Here is a 16,042-nt window from a genome sequence, read left to right as displayed (position 1 = left end):
GTGATTACTCTCACTGACTGTATTACACAGGGTGAGGGGTTTATACACTGGGAGAGAGATTATCTGTAATGTTACAGTGATTACACTCACTGACTGTATAACACAGGGTGAGGGGTTTATACACTGGGAGAGAGATTATCTGTAATGTTACAGTGATTACTCACTGAATGTATAACACAGGGTGAGGGGTTTATACACTGGGAGAGAGATTATCTGTAATGTTACAGTGATTACACACACAGACTGTATAACACAGAGTGAGGGGTTTATACACTGGGAGAGAGATTCACTGTAATGTTACAGTGATTACTCACTGACTGTATAACACAGGGTGAGGGGTTTATACACTGGGAGAGAGATTATCTGTAATGTGACAGGGATAACACACACAGACTGTATAACACAGGGTGAGGGGTTTATACACTGGGAGAGAGATTATCTGTAATGTTACAGTGATTACTCTCACTGACTGTATAACACAGGGTGAGGGGTTTATACACTGGGAGAGAGATTATCTGTAATGTTACAGTGATTACACTCACTGACTGTATAACACAGGGTGAGGGGTTTATACACTGGGAGAGAGATTATCTGTAATGTTACAGTGATTACACACAGACTGTATAACACGGGGTGAGGGGTTTATACACTGGGAGAGAGATTATCTGTAATGTGACAGGTATTACACACAGACTGTATAACACAGGGTGAGGGGTTTATACACTGGGAGAGAGATTATCTGTAATGTGACAGTTATTACACCCAGACTGTATAACACAGGGTGAGGGGTTTATATACTGGGAGAGAGATTATCTGTAATGTGACAGTGATTACACACACAGACTGTATAACACAGGGTGAGGGGTTTATACACTGGGAGAGAGATTATCTGTAATGTGACACGGATTACACACTGACTGTATAACACAGAGTGAGGGGTTTATACCCTGGGAGAGAAGAGAGATTATCTGTAATGTGACAGGGATTACACACACAGACTGTATAACACAGGGTGAGGGGTTTCTACACTGGGAGAGAGATTATCTGTAATGTGACAGGGATCACACACTCAGACTGTGTAACACGGGGTGAGGGGTTTATACACTGGGAGAGAGATTATCTGTAATGTTACAGTGATTACACACACAGACTGTATTACACAGTGTGTGGGGTTTATACACTGGGAGAGAGATTATCTGTAATGTTACAGTGATTACACACACAGACTGTATTACACAGGGTGAGGGGTTTATACACTGGGAGAGAGATTATCTGTAATGTTACAGTGATTACACACACAGACTGTATTACACAGGGTGAGGGGTTTTTACACTGGGAGAGAGATTATCTGTAATGTTACAGTGATTACACACACAGACTGTATAACACGGGGTGAGGGGTTTATACCCTGGGAGAGAGATTATCTGTAATGTTACAGGGATTACACACACAGACTGTATAACACGGGGTGAGGGGTTTATACCCTGGGAGAGAGATTATCTGTAATGTGACAGGGATTACACTCACTGACTGTATAACACAGGTTGAGGGGTTTATACACTGGGAGAGAGATTATCTGTAATGTTACAGTGATTACACACACAGACTGTATAACACAGAGTGAGGGGTTTATACACTGGGAGAGAGATTATCTGTAATGTGACAGGGATTACACACACAGACTGTATAACACAGGGTGAGGGGTTTATACACTGGGAGAGAAGAGAGATTATCTGTATTGTTACAGTGATTACACACACAGACTGTATAACACAGGGTGAGGGGTTTATATCCTGGGAGAGAAGAGAGATTATCTGTATTGTTACAGTGATTACACACACAGACTGTATAACACAGGGTGAGGGGTTTATATCCTGGGAGAGAAGAGAGATTATCTGTATTGTTACAGTGATTACACACACAGACTGTATAACACAGTGTGAGGGGTTTATACCCTGGGAGAGAGATTATCTGTATTGTTACAGGGATTACACACACAGACTGTATAACACAGGGTGAGGGGTTTATACCCTGGGAGAGAAGAGAGATTATCTGTAATGTGACAGGGATTACACACACAGACTGTATAACACAGGGTGAGGGGTTTATACCCTGGGAGAGAAGAGAGATTATCTGTATTGTTACAGTGATTACTCACTGGCTGTGATGTTAAATTGCACCTCCATCCATCTTTGGTTCAGGCCTGCGCCCTCCAAAGCGACCCAACGAGGATCCTCCATCAAGTTCACAACTGACAGCCAAGATTTCAAAATCAGATGATTCAGACAAGAGTGGTGGAGCTGAGGAACTGTCACTCAGGTGAAGATTGGCTAAATCCGGGTGCATGGGCGTCTTGGAGGTTTGAAATTTGGTCTTGTAATAACATCTAATATATCGGAAAAAGGCCCAGTCTGCACATCAAGAGACAATGCAGTTCATGTTCCTTTTTGCTGGTATTAGTTTTGGCAACCGTGTCTGATGTCTGTGTGTTAGGTTAGCACAGTTAATGGTTAATGTGGTGGAATGTGCCAGAATTGTACCAGGTACGTGGGCCTTCACTTCATCTGAAGCAAGTGTCCTTTTTCTCCTTGGAGCAGAGAAGATTAAGGTGGCGATTGAATCGAGGTGTTCCTAATCATGCAGGGTCTGATAAACTGAGTAAGGAGAAAGTGTTTCCTGTGTTACAGTTCCAGGTTTGCGGATGACACACAACTTTGTGGGAACGTGAGATGTCAGCAGGTTACGAAGGGTCTAAGTGCCTCTGAAGCCCAAGTGAGTGGGCAAGAACATGGCAGATGTAATATAGTGTGGAAAAATGTGAAGATAACCACTTTGGTAGGAAATTTTTAATACTGAAAACTGACATGCAATTAGAAAGGCAACTGGCATGTTAGCCTTTGTTGCAAGATGATTTGAGTGCAGGAGTAAAGATGTTTTGCTGCAATTGTTTAGAGCATCAGTGAGTCTGCCTCGGGAGTATTGTGCACAGTTTTGGTGTCCTTACCTAAGGAAGGATGTATTTGACATAGAGGGAGTGCAACAGAGTTTCACCAGACTACACTCTTGAATGGCCGATTGTCTGCTAAAGAGAGATCGGGGAGACTTGGTCTGTGTTCTCTCGAGTTTGGAAGAATGAGAGAGAATCTCATTGAAGCTTACAAAATGATTACAGGGTGCGACAGGGTAGATGCAGGAAGGATTTTGCCCTGGCAGGGCAGGGTGGTGGTGTGGAGGGCCAGGGGACACAGTCTCAGAATAAAAGGTAGGCCATGTAGGACAGAGATGAGGAGCAATTACTTCACTCAGAGGGAATTCTGTATCCAGAGGGCTGTGGAGGAACAGTCATTGGGTATGTTAAAGATAAACATCAAGAATGGGGAGGGGAGGATGTGTTCCCCAGGGTGCTGGCTTTAAAGTGGGGTGGGGAGGGTGTGTTCCCCAGGGTGTTGGGTTTATAGTAGGGAGGGGAGGATGTGTTCCCCAGGCTGTTGGGATTACAGTGGGGAGAGGAGGGTGTGTTCCCCATGGTGTTGGGATTACAGTGGGGAGGGGAGGGTGTGTTTCCCAGGGTGTTGGGATTACAGTGGGGAGGGGAGGGTGTGTTCCCCAGGGTGTTGGGATTATACTAGGGGGAGGAGGCTTTGTTCCACAGGGTGTTGGGATTACAGTGGGGAGGGGAGGGTGTGTTCCCCAGGGTGTTGGGTTTACAGTGGGGTGGGGAGGCTGTGTTCCCCAGGCTGTTGTGTTTTCACTGGGGAGGGGAGGTTGTGTTCCCCAGGGTGTTGGGTTTACAGTGGGGAGGGGAGGGTGTGTTCCCCAATGTGATTGGTTTACAGTGGGATGGGGAGGGCACAGTATGTTCCCCAGGGTGTTGGGTTTACAGTGGGGAGGGGAGGCTGTGTTCTCCAGGATGTTGGGTTTACAGTGGGGTTTGGAGGGTGTGTTCCCCAAGGTGATATGTTTACAGTGGTGTGGGGAAGGTGTGTTCCCCAGGGTGTTGTGCTTATGGTGGCGTGGGGAAGGGAGGGTGTGTTCCCCAGGGTGTTCGGTTTACAGTGGGGTGGGGATGTTCGGATTACAGTGGGGAGGGGAGGGTGTGTTCCCCAGGGTGTTGGGTTTACAGTGGGGAGGGGAGGGTGTGTTCCCCAGGGTGTTGGGTTTACAGTGGGGAGGGGAGTGTGTGTTCCCCAGGGCGTTGGGTTTACATTGGGGAGGACACGGTGTGTTCCCCAGGATGTTGGGTTTACGGTGGGGTGGGGTGAGGAGGGTGTGCTCCCCAGGCTGTTGGTTTACAGTGGGGTGCAGAGGGTGTGTTCCCCAGGGTGTTGGGTTTATAGTGGGGAGTAGAGGGTGTTATCCGCTGGGTGTTTGGTTTACAGTGGGATGGGGTGGTTGTTTTCCCCAGGGTGTTTGGTTTACAGTGGGGTGGGGAGGGTGCTTTCCCCAGGGTGTTGGGTTTACAGGGGGGTGGGGACAGTGTGTTCCCCAGGGTGTTGGGTTTATAGTGGGGAGTAGAGGGTGTTATCCGCTGGGTGTTTGGTTTACAGTGGGATGGGGTGGTTGTTTTCCCCAGGGTGTTTGGTTTACAGTGGGGTGGGGAGGGTGCTTTCCCCAGGGTGTTGGGTTTACAGGGGGGTGGGGACAGTGTGTTCCCCAGGGTGTTGGGTTTAGAGTGGGGAGGGTAGGGTGTGTTCTCCAGGGTTTTAGGTTTACTGTGGGGAGGGAGGGGTACGTGTGTTCCCCAGGGTGTTCGGTTTACAGTGGGATTGGGCGGGGACTGTGTGTTCCCCAGGCTGTTGGGTTTACAGTAACGAGGGGAGGTTTTGATCCCCAGGGTGTTGGGTTTACAGTGGGGTATGGAGGGTGTGTTCCCCCGGGTGTTGGGTTTACAGTGGGGTATGGAGGGTGTGTTCCCCAGGGTTTTGGGTTTACAGTGGGGAGGGTGTTGGTGGTTTCCCCAGGGTGTTGGGTTTACAATTTGGTGGGGAGGTTGTGTTCCCCAGGGTGTTGGCTATACAGTGGCTGCAGGCAGGGTGTGTTCCCCCGCGTGTTTGGTTTACGGTTGGATGGGGAGGGGAGGGTGCGTTCCCCATCGTGTTGGGTTTACAGTGGGGAGGGGAGGCTGTGTTCCCCAGGGTGTTGTGTTAACAGTGGGGAAGGGAGGCTGTGTTCACCAGGATGTTGGGTTTACAGTGGGGTGGGGAGGATTTGTTCCCCAGGGTGTTGGGTTTACGGTGGGGAGTGGAGGCTGTGTTCCCCAGGGTGTTGGGTTTACGGTGGGGAGGGGAGGCTGTGTTCCCCAGGGTGTTGGGTTTACGGTGGGGAGGGGAGGCTGTGTTCCCCAGGGTGTTGGGTTTACGGTGGGGAGGGGAGGCTGTGTTCACCAGGATGTTGGGTTTACAGTGGGGTGGGGAGGGTGTGTTCCCCAGGCTGTTGGGTTTACAGTGGGCTGGTTTGGGGAGGGTGTGTTACCCAGGGTGTTGGGTTAATAGTGGGATGGGGAGGGTATGTTCCCCAGGGTGTTGGGTTTACAGTGGGGTGTGGAGGATGTGTTCCCCAGGGTGGTGGGTTTACAGTGAGGAGGGGAGCGTGTGTTCCCCAGGGTGTTGGGTTTACAGTGGGGAGGGGAGGGTGTGTTCCCCAGTGTGTTGGGTTTACACTGGGCTGGGTGGGGAGGCTGGGTTTCCCAGGATGTTGTGTTTACTGTGGGGTTAATAGTGAAGGGTGTGTTCCCCAGGGTGTTGGGTTTACAATGGGGAGGGAAGGGTGTGTTCCCCAGGATGTTGTGTTTACTGTGGGGTGAGTAGTGAAGGGTGTATTCCCCAGGTTGTTGGGTTTACAGTGGGGAGGCGACGGTGTGTTCCCCCGGGTGTTGGGTTTACAGTGGGGTGTGGAGGATGTGTTCCCCAGGGTGGTGGGTTTACAGTGAGGAGGGGAGCGTGTGTTCCCCAGGGTGTTGGGTTTACAGTGGGGTGGGGAGGGTGTGTTCCCCAGGGTGTTGGGTTTACAGTGGGGAGGGGAGGGTGTGTTCCCCAGGGTGTTGTGTTTACAGTGGGGTGGGGAGGGTGTGTTCCCCCGGGTGTTGGGATTACAGTGGGATGGTGATGTGTGGTTTCCAGGTTGTTGTGTTTATAGTGGGGAGCGTAGTGGAGGTTGTGTTCCCCAGGGTGTTGGGTTTACAGTGGGGAGGGAGCGTGTGTTCCCCAGGGTGGTGGGTTTACAGTGGGGTGGGGAGGACCGGGTGTGTTCTCCAGGGTGTTGTGTTTACAGTGTTGTGGGGAGTGTGTGTTCCCCAGAGTGTTGGGTTGACAGTGGGGTTGGGAGGGTGTGTTCCCCCGGGTGTTGGGTTTACTGTGGGGAGGGGAGGGTATATTCCCCAGGGTGTTGGGATTACAGTGGGGAAAGGAGAGTGTGTTCCCTAGTGTGTTGGGATTACAGTGGGATGTGGAGGGGATTGTGTGTTCCCCAGAGTGTTGGGTTTACAGTGCTGTGGGGAGGTTGTGTTCCCCATCGTGTTGGGTTTACAGTGGGGTGTGGGGTGGTTTTCCCCATGGTGTTGGGTTCACAGTGTGATGGGTAGTGGAGAGTTTGTTCGCCAGGGTGTTATGTTTACAGTGGGATGGGGAGGAGAGGCTGTGTTCCCCAGGGTGTTGGGTTTACAGTGGGCAAGAGAGGCTGTGTTCCCCAGGGTGTTGGGTTTACAGTGTTGAGGGGAGGCTGTATTCCCCAGGGTGTTGTGTTTACAGTGGGGTGGGCAGGCGAGGGTGTATTCCGCAGGGTGTTGGGTTTACAGTGGGTTGGGGAGGATGTGTTCCGCAGGTGTTGTGTTTACAGTGGGATGGGGTGGGGAGGGTATGTTCCCCAGAGTGTTGGGTTTACAGTGGGGAGTGGTGGGTGTGTTCCCCAGGGTGTTGGGTTTACATTGGGTGGGCAGGCGAGGGTGTATTCCGCAGGGTGTTGGGTTGACAGTGGGGTGGGGAGGGTGTGTCCCCCAGGGTGTTGGGTTTACAGTGGGGAGGGGAGCGTCTGTTCTCCAGGTTGTTGGGTTTACAGTGGGGAGGTGAGTGTGTGTTCCCTAGGGTGTTGGGTTTACAGTGGGGAGAGGAGGCTGTGTTCCCCCGCGTGTTGGGTTTACAGTAGGGAGGGGAGGGTGTGTTCCCCAGGGTGTTTGGTTTACATTGGGGTGGGTGGGGAGGCTGTGTTTCCCAGGGTGTTGGTTTTCACTGGGGAGGGATGGTTGTGTTCCCCAGGGTGTTGGGATTACAGTGGGGAAGGGAGAGTGTGTTCCCTAGTGTGTTGGGATTATAGTGGGATGTGGATGGGATTGTGTGTTCCCCATGGTGTTGGGTTTACAGTGGGGAGTGGAGGGTGTGTTCCCCAAGGTGTTGGGTTTACAGTGAGGAGGGGAGGGTGTGTTCCCCATGGTATTGTGTTTACAGTGGGGTGGGGAGGCTGTGTTCCCCAGGGTGTTATGTTTACAGTAGGGTGGGGAGGGTTTGTTCTTCAGGGTGTTGGGTTTAAAGTGGGGTGGGACGGGTTTGTTCTTCAGGGTGTTGTGTTCCCCAGGGTGTTGGATTTACAGTGCGGTGTGGATGGTGTGATCCCCAGGGTTTTGGGTTTACAGTGGAGAGGGGAGGGTGTGTTTCCCAGGGTGTTGTGTATACAGTGGGGTGTGGCGGATGTGTTCCCCAGGGTGTTGTGTTTATAGTGGGGAGGGAAGGGTGTGTTCCCCAGGGTGTTGGGTTTACATTGGGTGGGCAGGCGAGGGTGTATTCCGCAGGGTGTTGGGTTGACAGTGGGGTGGGGAGGGTGTGTCCCCCAGGGTGTTGGGTTTACTGTTGTGAGGGGAGGGTGTGTTCCCCCTGGGCTTTTGGTTTACACTGGGGTGGGTGGGGAGGCTGTGTTCCCCAGGGTGTTGGGTTTACAGTGGGGAGTGGTGGGTGTGTTCCCCAGGGTGTTGGGTTTACATTGGGGAGGGGAGGGTCTGTTCTCCAGGCTGTTGGGTTTACCGTGGGGAGGGGAGGGTGTGTTCCCCAGGGTGTTGGGATTACCGTGGGCTGGGGAGTGTGCGTTCCCTAGGGTGTTGGGTTTACAGTGGGGAGGGGTGGCAGTGTTCCCCAGGGTGTTGGGTTTACAGTGGGGAGGGGAGCGTCTGTTCTCCAGGTTGTTGGGTTTACAGTGGGGAGTGGAGGGTGTGTTCCCCAAGGTGTTGGGTTTACAGTGAGGAGGGGAGGGTGTGTTCCCCATGGTATTGTGTTTACAGTGGGGTGGGGAGGCTGTGTTCCCCAGGGTGTTATGTTTACAGTAGGGTGGGGAGGGTTTGTTCTTCAGGGTGTTGGGTTTAAAGTGGGGTGGGGAGGGTTTGTTCTTCAGGGTGTTGTGTTTACAATGCGGTTGGAGGGTGTGTTCCCCAGGGTGTTGGATTTACAGTGCGGTGTGGATGGTGTGATCCCCAGGGTTTTGGGTTTACAGTGGAGAGGGGAGGGTGTGTTTCCCAAGTTGTGGGGTACACAGTGGGGTGTGGCGGATGTGTTCCCCAGGGTGTTGTGTTTATAGTGGGGAGGGAAGGCTGTGTTCCCCAGGGTGTTGAGTTTACAATGGGGAGGGGAGGCTGTGTTCCCCAGGGTGTTGGGTTTACATGGGGGAGGGGAGGCTGTGTTCCCCAGGGTGTTGTGTTTACAGTGGGGTGGGAGTGTGTGTTCCCCAGGGTGTTGGCTTTACAGTGGGGTGGGGAGGGTATGTTCCCCAGGGTTTTCGGTTTACAGTGGGGTGGGAGTGTGTGTTCCCCGGGGTGTTGGGTTTACACTGGGGTGGGTGTGGAGGCTGTGTTCCCCAGGGTGTTGGGTTTACGGTGGGAAGCGGAAGCTGTGTTCCCCAAGGTGTTGGGTTTACATGGGGGAGGGGAGGCTATTTTCCCCAGTGTGTTGGGTTTACATGGGGGAGGGGAGGCTATTTTCCCCAAGGTGTTGGGTTTACTGTGGGGTGGGGAGGGTGTGTTCCCCAGGGTGTTGAGTTTACCGTGGGGTGTGTGGGTGTGTTCCCCAGGGTGTTGGGTTTACCGTGGGATGTGTGGGTGTGTTCCCCAGAGTGTTGGGTTTACAGTGGGGAGAGGAGGCTGTGTTCCCCCGGGTGTTGGGTTTACTGTGGGGAGGGGAGGGCATGTTCCCCCAGGGTGTTTGGTTTACATTGGGGTGGGTGGGGAGGCTGTGTTTCCCCGGGTGTTGGATTTACTGTGGGGAGTGTTGGGTGTGTTCCCCAGGGTGTTGGGTTTACATTGGGGATGGATGGTTGTGTTCCCCAGGGTGTTGGGTTTACAGTGAGGAGGGGAGGGTGTGTTCCCCATGGTGTTGTGTTTACAGTGGGGAGGGGAGGGTGTGTTCCCCAGGGTGTTGGGTTTACAGATGGGGTGGAGAGGGAGTGTTCCCCAGGGTGTTGTGTATACAGTGGGGTGTGGCGGATGTGTTCCCCAGGGTGTTGTGTTTACAGTGGGGTGGGGAGGGTGTATTCCCCAGTGTGTTGTGTTTACAGTGGGGAGCGGAGAGTGTGTTCCCCAGGGTGTTGGCTTTACAGTGGGGTGGGGAGGGTGTGTTCCCCAGGGTTTTCGGTTTACAGTTGGGTGGGAGTGTGTGTTCCCCGGGGTGTTGGGTTTACACTGGGGTGGGTGTGGAGGCTGTGTTCCCCATGGTGTTGGGTTTACATGGGGGAGGGGAGGCTATTTTCCCCAGGGTGTTGGGTTTACATGAGGGAGGGGAGGCTATTTTCCCCAGGGTGTTGGGTTTACATGGGCGAGGGGAGGTTATTTTCCCTAGGGTGTTGGGTTTACTGTGGGGTGTGTTGGTGTGTTCCCCAGGGTGTTGGGTTTACCGTGGGCAGGGGAGGTTGTGTTCTCCAGGGTGTTGGGTTTGCAGTGTGGAGGGGTCGGTAGGGTGTGTTCCCCAGGGTGTTGGGTTTACCGTGGGGTGTGTGGGTGTGTTCCCCAGGGTGTTGGGTTTACCGTGGGCAGGGGAGGTTGTGTTCTCCAGGGTGTTGTGTTTACCGTGGGCAGGGGAGGTTGTGTTCTCCAGGGTGTTGGGTTTACAGTGGGGAGTGTGTGTTCCCCAGGGTGTAGTGTTTACAGTGGGGTGGGGAGCGGAGGGTGTGTTCCCCAGGTTGTTGGGTTTACAGTGGGATGAGGAGGAACAGGTGTGTTCCCCAGCGTGTCGGGTATACAGTGGGGTGTGGAGAGTGTGTTCCCCAGGATATTGGGTTTACAGTAGGGGGGTGGAGAATGTTATCCCCTGGGTGTTGGGTTTACTGTGGGCAGGGGTGCGTGTTTTCCCCAGGGTGTTGGGTATACAGTGGGCAGGGGAGGGTGTGTTCCCCAGGGTGTCGGGTTTACATTGGGGTGAGGAGGAACAGGTGTGTTCCCCAGCGTGTTGGGTTTACAGTAGGGAGGGCAGAGTGTGTTCCCCAGGGTGTTGGGTTTACAGTGGGGTGTGGAGGATGTGTTCCCCAGGGTGGTGGGTTAACAGTGAGGAGGGGAGTGTGTGTTCCCCAGGGTGTTGGGTTTACAGTGGGGAGGGGAGTGTGTGTTCCCCAGGGTGTTGGGTTTACATTGGAGTGTGGAGGATGTGTTCCCCAGGGTGGTGGGTTTGCAGTGGGAAGGGAGCGTGTGTTCCCCGGGGTGTTGGGTTTACAGTGGGGAGGGGAGGGAGTGTGACCCAGGGTGGTGGTTTGACAGTGGGGTGGGGAGGATCGGGTGTGTTCTCCTGGGTGTTGGGTTTACAGTGCTGTGGGGATGGTGTGTTCCCCAGGGTGTTGGGTGTACAGTGGGGTGGTGAGGGTGAGTTCCCCAGAGTTTAGGGTTTACAGTGTGTTGGGGAGCGTGTGTTCCCCAGGGTGTTGGGTTTACAGTGGGTTGGGGAGCGTGTGTTCCCCAGGGTGTTGGGTTTACAGTGGGTTGGGGAGCGTGTGTTCCCCAGGGTGTAGTGTTTACAGTGGGGAGGGGAGGGTAGGGTGTGTTCCCCAGGTTGTTGGGTTTACAGTGGGATGAGGAGGAACAGGTTTGTTCCCCAGAGGGTTGGGTATACAGTGGGGTGTGGAGAGTGTGTTCCCCAGGGTATTGGACTTACAGTGTGGAGTGGAGGGTGTTATCCCTTCGGTGTTGATTTACAGTGGACGGGGGGGATGGTGTTTTCCTCAAGGCGTTGGGCATACAGTGGGGAGGGGGGGGGGGATGGTTTCCCCAGGGTGTTGGGTTTACAGTGTGATAGGTAGTTCAGGGTGTGTTCCCTAGGGTGTTGTGTTTACAGTGGGATGGGGAGCGTGTGTTCCCCAGGGTGTTTTCTTTACAGTGGCGTGTGGAGGGTGTGTTTCCCAGGGTGTTGGGTTTACCGTGGGGTGGGGAGGGTGTGTTCCCCAGGGTGTTGGGTGGACAGTGCGGTGGGGAGGGTGTGTTCCCCAGGGTGTTGGGTTTACAGTGGGGAGGCGGGTGGGGTGTGTTCCTCCTGCGCTTTTGGTTTACATTGGAGTGGGTGGGGAGGCTGTGTTCCCCAGGGTGTTGAGTTTACAGTGGGGAGGGGAGGGTCTGTTCTCCAGATTGTTGGGTTTACAGTAGGGAGGGGAGGGTGTGTTCCCCAGGGTATTGGGTTTACAGTGGGGAGGGGAGGGTGTGTTCCCCAGGGTGTTGGGTTTACAGTGGGGAGGGGATGGTGTGTTCCCCAGGGTATTGGGTTTACAGTGGGGAGGGGAAGGTGTGTTCCCTAGGGTGTTGGGTTTACAGTGGGGAGGGCAGGGTGTGTTCATTAGGGTGTTGTGTTTACAGTGGGGAGGGGAGGTTGTGTTCCCCAGGGTATTGGGTTTACAGTGGGGAGGGGCAGGTGTGTTCCCTAGGGTGTTGGGTTTACAGTGGGGAGGGCAGGGTGTGTTCATTAGGGTGTTGGGTTTACAGTGGGGAGGGGAAGGTGTGTTCCCCAGGGTGTTGGGTTTACAGTGGGTAGGGGAGGGTGTGTTCCCCAGGATGTTGGGTTTACAGTGGGGAGGGGAGCGTGTGTTCCCCAGGGTATTGGGTTTACAGTGGGGAGGGGAAGGTGTGTTCCCCAGGGTGTTGTGTTTACAGTGGGTTGGGGAGCGTGTGTTCCCCAGGGTGTTGGGTTTACAGTGGGTTGGGGAGCGTGTGTTCCCCAGGGTGTTGGGTTTAAAGTGGGTTGGGGAGCGTGTGTTCCCCAGGGTGTAGTGTTTACAGTGGGGAGGGGAGGGTAGGGTGTGTTCCCCAGGTTGTTGGGTTTACAGTGGGATGAGGAGGAACAGGTTTGTTCCCCAGAGTGTTGGGTATACAGTGGGGTGTGGAGAGTGTGTTCCCCAGGGTATTGGGTTTACAGTGGGGAGTGGAGGGTGTTATCACTTCGGTGTTGATTTACAGTGGACGGGGGGGATGGTGTTTTCCCCAAGGCGTTGGGTATACAGTGGGGAGGGGGGGGGTGGTTTCCCCAGGGTGTTGGGTTTACATTGTGATAGGTAGTTCAGGGTGTGTTCCCTAGGGTGTTGTGTTTATAGTGGGATGGGGAGGATCTGTTGCCCAGGCTGTTGGGTTTACAGTGGGGTGATAAGGGTGTGTTCCCCAGGGTGTTGGGTTTACACTGGGTATGGAGGTGGAGGGCATATTCCTCAGTATGTTGGGTTTACAGTGGGATGGGGAGGAGTGGGTAGTTCCCCAGGGTGTTGGGTTTACAGTGGGGTGGGAGTGTGTGTTCCCCAGGGTGGTGGGTTTACAGTGGGGTGGGAGTGTGTGTTCCCCAGGGTGGTGGGTTTACAGTGGGGTGGGGAGGGCTGGGTGTGTTCTCCAGGGTGTTGTGTTTACAGTGTTGTGGGGATGGTGTGTTCCCCAGGGTGTTGGGTGTAAAGTGGGGTGGTGAGGGTGTATTCCCCCGGGTGTTGGGTTTACAGTAGGGAGGGGAGAGTGTGTGCCCCAGGGTGTTGGGTTTACAGTGGGGTGTGGAGGATGTGTTCCCCAGGGTGGAGGGTTTACAGTGAGGAGGGGAGTGTGTGTTCCCCAGGGTGTTGGGTTTACAGTGGGGTGGGGAGGGTGTGTTCCCCTGGGTGTTGGGTTTACTGTGGGGAGGGGAGGGTGTGTTCCCCCAGGTATTTGTTTTACCCTGGGGTGGGTGCAGAGGCTGTGTTCCCCAGGGTGTTGGATTTACTGTACGGAGGGGTGGTTGTGTTCCCTAGGGTGTTGTGTTTACATTGGGGAGGGGTAGATGTGATCCCCAGTGAGTTGGGATTACAGTGGGCAGGGGAGGGTGTGTTCCCCAGTGTGTTTGGTTTACAGTGGGGAGGGGTAGGGTGTGTTTCCCAGGGTGTTGTGTTTACAGTGCTGTGGGGACGGTGTGTTCCCCTGAGTGTTGGGTGTACAGTGGGGAGTGGAGGGTGTTATCCTCTGGGTGTTGGGTTTACGGTGGGGAGGGAGGGTGGTTTCCCCAGGTGTTGGGTTTACAGTTGGGTTGGAGCGAGTGTTCACCAGGGTGTTGGGTTTACAGTGGGATGGGGAGGGTGTGTTCCCCAGGGTGTTTTCTTTATAGTGGGGTGTGGAGGATGTGATCCCCAGGGTGTTGGGTTTACTGTGGCGAGGGGAGGGTGTGTTCCCCAGGCTTTTGGGTTTACAGTGGGATGGGGAGGGTGTGTTCCCCCGGGTGTTGGGTTTACTGTGGGGAGCGGACGGTGTGTTCCCCCAGGTATTTGGTTTACCCTGGGGTGGGTGCGGAGGTTGTGTTCCCCAGGGTGTTGGATTTACAGTGGGGAGGGGTGGTTGTGTTCCCCAGTGTGTTGTGTTTACATTGGGGAGGGGTGGATGTGATCCCCAGTGTGTTGGGATTACAGTGGGCAGGGGAGGGTGTGTTCCCCAGGGTGTTTGGTTTACAGTGGGGAGGAGTAGGGTGTGTTTCCCAGGGTGTTGGTTTTACAGTAGGGAGGGGAGGGTGTGTTCCCCAAGGTGTTGGGTTTACAGTGGGGAGGGGAGGGTGTGTTTCCCAGGGTGTTGTGTTTAAATTGGGGAGGGGTGGATGTGATCCCCAGTGTGTTGGGATTACAGTGGGCAGGGGAGGGTGTGTTCCCCAGGGTGTTGGGTTTACAGTGGGGAGGGGAGGGTGTGTTCCCCAGGGTGTTGGGTTTACAGTGGGGAGGGGAGGGTGTGTTCCCTAGGGAGTTGGGTTTACAGTGGGGAGGGGAGGATGTGTTCCCCAAGGTGTTGGGTTTACAGTGGAGTGGGGTGGGGAGGGTGTGTTCCCCAGACTGTTGGCTTTGCAGTGTGGTGGGCTCGGTAGGGTGTGTCCCCCAGGGTGTTGGGTTTGCCGTGGGGTGGTTGGGTGCGTTCCCCAGGGTGTTGGGTTTACCGTGCGGTGTGTGGGTGTGTTCCCGAGGGTGTTGGGTTTACAGTGGGGTGGGGAAGGTAGGTTGTGTTCCCCAGGGTGTAGTGTTTACAGTGGGGTGGGGAGGGTGTGTTCCCCAGGTTGTTGGGTTTACAGTGGGGTGTGGATGTTGTGTTCCCCAGGGTGTTGGGTTTACGGTAGGGAGGGGAGGGTGTGTTCCCCAGGGTGTTGGGTATACAGTGGGGTGATAAGGGTGTGTTCCCCATGGTGTTGGGTTTACAATGGGGAGGGGAGGGTGTGTTCCCCAGTGTGTTGGGTTTACCGTGGGTATGGAGGTGGAGGGTGTGTTCCTCAGGGTGTTGGGTTTACAGTGGGATGGGGAGCAGTGGGTGTGTTCCCCAGTGTGTTGCGTTTACAGTAGTGAGGGAAGGGTGTGTTCCCCAGGGTGTTGGCTTTACAGTGGGGAGAGGACGGTGTGTTCCCAAGTGTGTTGGGTTTACAGTGGGGTGGGGTGGGGAGTTTGTGTTCTCCAGGATGTTGGGTTTACAGTGGGATGGGGAGGAGTGGGTATGTTCCCCAGGTTGCTGTGTAGACAGTCGGATCGGGAGGGTGTGTTCCCTAGGTTGTTGGGTTTACAGTGGGATGGTGAGGGTAGGGTGCGTTCCCCAGGATGTTGGGTTTACAGTGGGTTGGGGAGCGTGTGTTCCCCAGGCTGTTTGGTTTGCACTGTGATGGGGTCGGGAAGGTGTGTTCCCCAGGGAATTGGGTTTACAGTGGGGCGGACAGTGTGTGTTCCCCAGGGTGCTGGGTTTTTTGTGGGCAGGGGGGCGTGTGTTCCCCAGGGTGTTGGGTTTACAGTGGGGAGGGAGCGTGTGTTCCCCGGGGTGGTGGGTTTACAGTGGGGTGGGGAGGACCGGGTGAGTTCTCCAGGGTGTTGTGTTTACAGTGCTGTGGGGACAGTGTGTTCCCCAGGGTGTTGGGTTTACAGTGCTGTGGGGACAGTGTGTTCCCCAGGGTGTTGGGTTTACAGTGCTGTGGGGACGGTGTGTTCCCCAGGGTGTTGGGTGTACAGTGGGGAGTGGAGGGTGTTATCCTCTGGGTATTGGGTTGACAGTGGGGAGGGAGGGTAGTTTCCCCAGGTGTTGGGTTTACAGTGTGATGGGTAGTTGCGGGTGTGTTCCCCAGGATGTTTTGGGTTTACAGTGGGGTGTGGAGGATGTGTTCCCCATGGTGTTGGGTTTATAGTGGGATGGGGAGTGTGTGTTCCCCAGGGTGTTTTCTTTATAGTGGGGTGGGGAGGATGTGTTCCCCAGGGTGTTGGGTTTACAGTGGGGAGGGGAGGGTGTGTTCCCCAGGGTGTTTGGTTTACCGTGGGGTGGGTGGGGAGGCTGTGTTCCCCAGGGTGTTGGATTTACAGTTGGGTAGTGAGGGTGTGTTCCCCAGGGTGTTGGGTATACAGTGGGGAGTGGAGGGTGTTATCCTCTGGGTGTTGGGTTTACGGTGGGGAGGTAGGGTGGTTTCCCCAGGGTCTTGGGTTTACAGTGTGATCGGTAGTTGCGGATGTTCCCCAGGGTTTTGGTTTACAGTGGGGTGGGGAGGGTGTGTTCTTCAGGGTGTTGTATTTACAGTTGGGTTGGAGCGTGTGTTCCCCAGGGTGTTGGGTTTACAGTGAGATGGGGAGGGTGTGTTCCCCAGGGGGT

At 54.5% G+C, this 16,042-nt stretch overlaps 1 protein-coding gene across 2 annotated transcripts in view; it reads left to right on the top strand.

Annotated features, from left to right (window-relative positions):
* Positions 1 to 16,042, top strand: part of kif22 (kinesin family member 22) — a 181,022-nt gene that overhangs the window by 108,260 nt on the left and 56,720 nt on the right. For both annotated transcript variants that reach the window (XM_041182173.1, XM_041182172.1), the window contains exon 9: positions 2,202 to 2,319. In XM_041182173.1, coding sequence (XP_041038107.1) covers positions 2,202 to 2,319 — 118 coding nt within the window. The remainder of the gene's footprint in view (positions 1 to 2,201; positions 2,320 to 16,042) is intronic.

This window comes from Carcharodon carcharias (assembly GCF_017639515.1).
Source record: "Carcharodon carcharias isolate sCarCar2 chromosome 38 unlocalized genomic scaffold, sCarCar2.pri SUPER_38_unloc_24, whole genome shotgun sequence".
Lineage (NCBI taxonomy): Eukaryota > Metazoa > Chordata > Chondrichthyes > Lamniformes > Lamnidae > Carcharodon > Carcharodon carcharias.
This window is presented reverse-complemented; position numbering and strand designations above follow the sequence as displayed.